The 2,390-nt window shown below is 40.0% G+C and overlaps 1 protein-coding gene across 2 annotated transcripts in view; it reads right to left on the bottom strand.

The window, feature by feature from the left end:
- The window catches only part of cemip (cell migration inducing hyaluronidase 1), a gene marked incomplete in the record, with an annotated part of 167,875 nt that overhangs the window by 21,272 nt on the left and 144,213 nt on the right, over positions 1-2,390 (bottom strand). For both annotated transcript variants that reach the window (XM_035652320.1, XM_035652319.1), the window contains 1 exon segment: positions 1,589-1,744. In XM_035652320.1, the coding sequence (XP_035508213.1) occupies positions 1,589-1,744 (156 nt within the window).

Genomic DNA, 2,390 nt, shown 5'->3' with positions numbered 1-2,390 from the left:
CCCTTCCAATCTGGCGGTCTATTTAAACTGCACAATTTCCCAGCTCTCCCTCTGCTCTGTAAGCTATTGCTGCCTGCTGCGCTGTAAGCCCCACCACCACCCCAGCATCTGCCTGTAGGTTGATATTTAGTGGTTTCCAATGAGAATGGTTTTGTTTATTTGCAGGTCAAAAAGGATATTGAAGTCTACTCTAAGTTAAAGCGAGATAAACTTCGCTGAAAAAGGAAAGATATTGAGACGTCTGTAACACTAACAACATTTGGCTGACTATATTGAAAGGAGTGTTTTCATACTATCTTTGAGTCTTATTCTAGTTCTGATTATATTTGGAATGAGATGTTGATGGGGAACATCTTATAATTCAGCTCCATGTGTACATGATTCTGGTAATCTACAGGTGACTCATGCACATCCAGGTAGTCTCTAATTTCTCTACTGACTGAGTTACCTCTGGCTGCCTGGACTGTATTTACCACTTTCTACTACCACAGGATGGCTTCTCCATCGGATCTCCAGTAATTAAAGATGAAAGCAACAATACAATTCACCCTCTGCTTTAACAGTGTCGGATTTTGACTTTCATTTCAGTGTGTAGATAATCATTATAACATTTATCATCATATTACTGATTCAAGTTGAGGATGCACCTGTGTACGTGACAAACAGCAGAATTATGGATGAGGTGTTTGTTTACTTACCACAGTATCCAGGTTTCTGTCAGACTATTACAGACAGAATTTCTAGCTTGCTATAAACCGTGACAGAGTTTTTCAGGGCCCTAACTTAACCCTTTTCACCACCATCACAAACTGTCCTGAAATACAATTTAGAGAGACAAAGACTTTTCGCCGGTGTAACCCTTCAGATGTCACTGGTGCGATTCACGTTCTCGCTCTGTGTGCGCATGTGCAGTGTGTGTGTGTGTGTGTGACAGCAGTGTCACAGTAAAATTCTTTCATCCTGCAACCTTCCCAAAAGTTCCCTGAGTAATCCCCGAGTAATATTTCACTGTCTCCAGGATGGTGGGACACTCTTAAGTTAGAGCCCTTTTCCTGATCTCTGACACCAGGTTTACATTGGCAAACACATTATCGGGATACTCCAAAAACCTCTCCATAATCACTAGTAACACCAGTGTGCATGTAATTACACTCAATATATAGTCAGAACCCAACTTCACATATATATCCAAATGCTTTTAAAACAATGGTTATATGTCACTATGGCTGTGTATTAGTGATACAACATATCACGATACAGGGCTTGAGTTTTAGTATGAATAACATCAAATCTGAGTTTAAAAAAAGACTGTATTTATCCTGTGCCATCCCACATCATAGTCCAGTCCTTAGTTAACTTTCACAACACTGCTATCTAACGGTTTCTTTAATTTTTCTCTTTTTCAAGCTGCATTATATCATTGTTTTGGCTACTAGGGAAACAAGCTAAAAACACTGACAAGTTTCTATGGCAACATATTCATTTTGGTGTGTTTTTAGCCTCCAGATGCAGCTGCAAACGTGGATGATGTGAGTTTGTGGGCTTTAAAACCAAAACAGAGCTAAAATAAGCTTTAATTGTCACCTACATGCCACGTGGTAGGGTTCTGCCGGTGGGGTCCGAACCCCCGGGGCCCCAGATCCGGTTGTCGGGGAAGCGCATCCCACGATTGTCACTCTCGCCCACAAACAGCGAGTTTTTCACCTGCTGACGAGAGCCATCATCATCTGGAAACGTCCCTCCGCTGCACACACAGACGGGGAGAGTCAGAGTCTGGGAGAGCCAGCAGTAGGAGCAGTAAGTGTAGTTATAGTAACTTCAGTATTGTAGAATTGTTTAATTATTGATCCCAGAGTGATATTTTCCTTCATAATTCAAACATTCAACTGATGAAAAACTGTGATTGTGCTTCTTGAGTAAATATAGCTGAAAATTGTCAGGTCGAGTAAATAATGAATCCACTTCATACAGAATACAGGTGGGTTAATGATCTGAATGATCTGATCTGACTTGAGAACACAACTGCCTGTTTCTCAGATAGAGATGTGTCTAGCACATACAGAGCTGTCAAGCCACAAAAGCCACTGTAGTTATTACTGCACTGAGTTTATGGGGACCAAAAATAAAAATAAATACAGACATACATACATGAAGAAAATGAGCCCACAAAGCAGCCAGGCCAGTTTGGTTCAAATCAACTATTAAATTAATTTCTTTGTTTTGTGAGTGTGTTAGTTAAGTTTTATGTTCTTATTTTATAACATGACTGTTAGCATCAGTGGTAATGGTAAAAAATATGGCCAAAATGACACAATGAATATGTATAATTATTGTGCATTTTTCTTGGCTCTGATTGGTTGTTTTCATTCAGGCCCATTGGATTCTTGCAA

Source organism: Morone saxatilis, unplaced genomic scaffold (assembly GCF_004916995.1).
Source record: "Morone saxatilis isolate NCDOM2014 unplaced genomic scaffold, NCSU_SB_2.0 Contig11, whole genome shotgun sequence".
In the NCBI taxonomy this organism is placed as follows: domain Eukaryota; kingdom Metazoa; phylum Chordata; class Actinopteri; family Moronidae; genus Morone; species Morone saxatilis.
The sequence above is the reverse complement of the archived record's forward strand: the minus strand, read 5'-3'. Positions and strand labels throughout refer to the sequence as shown.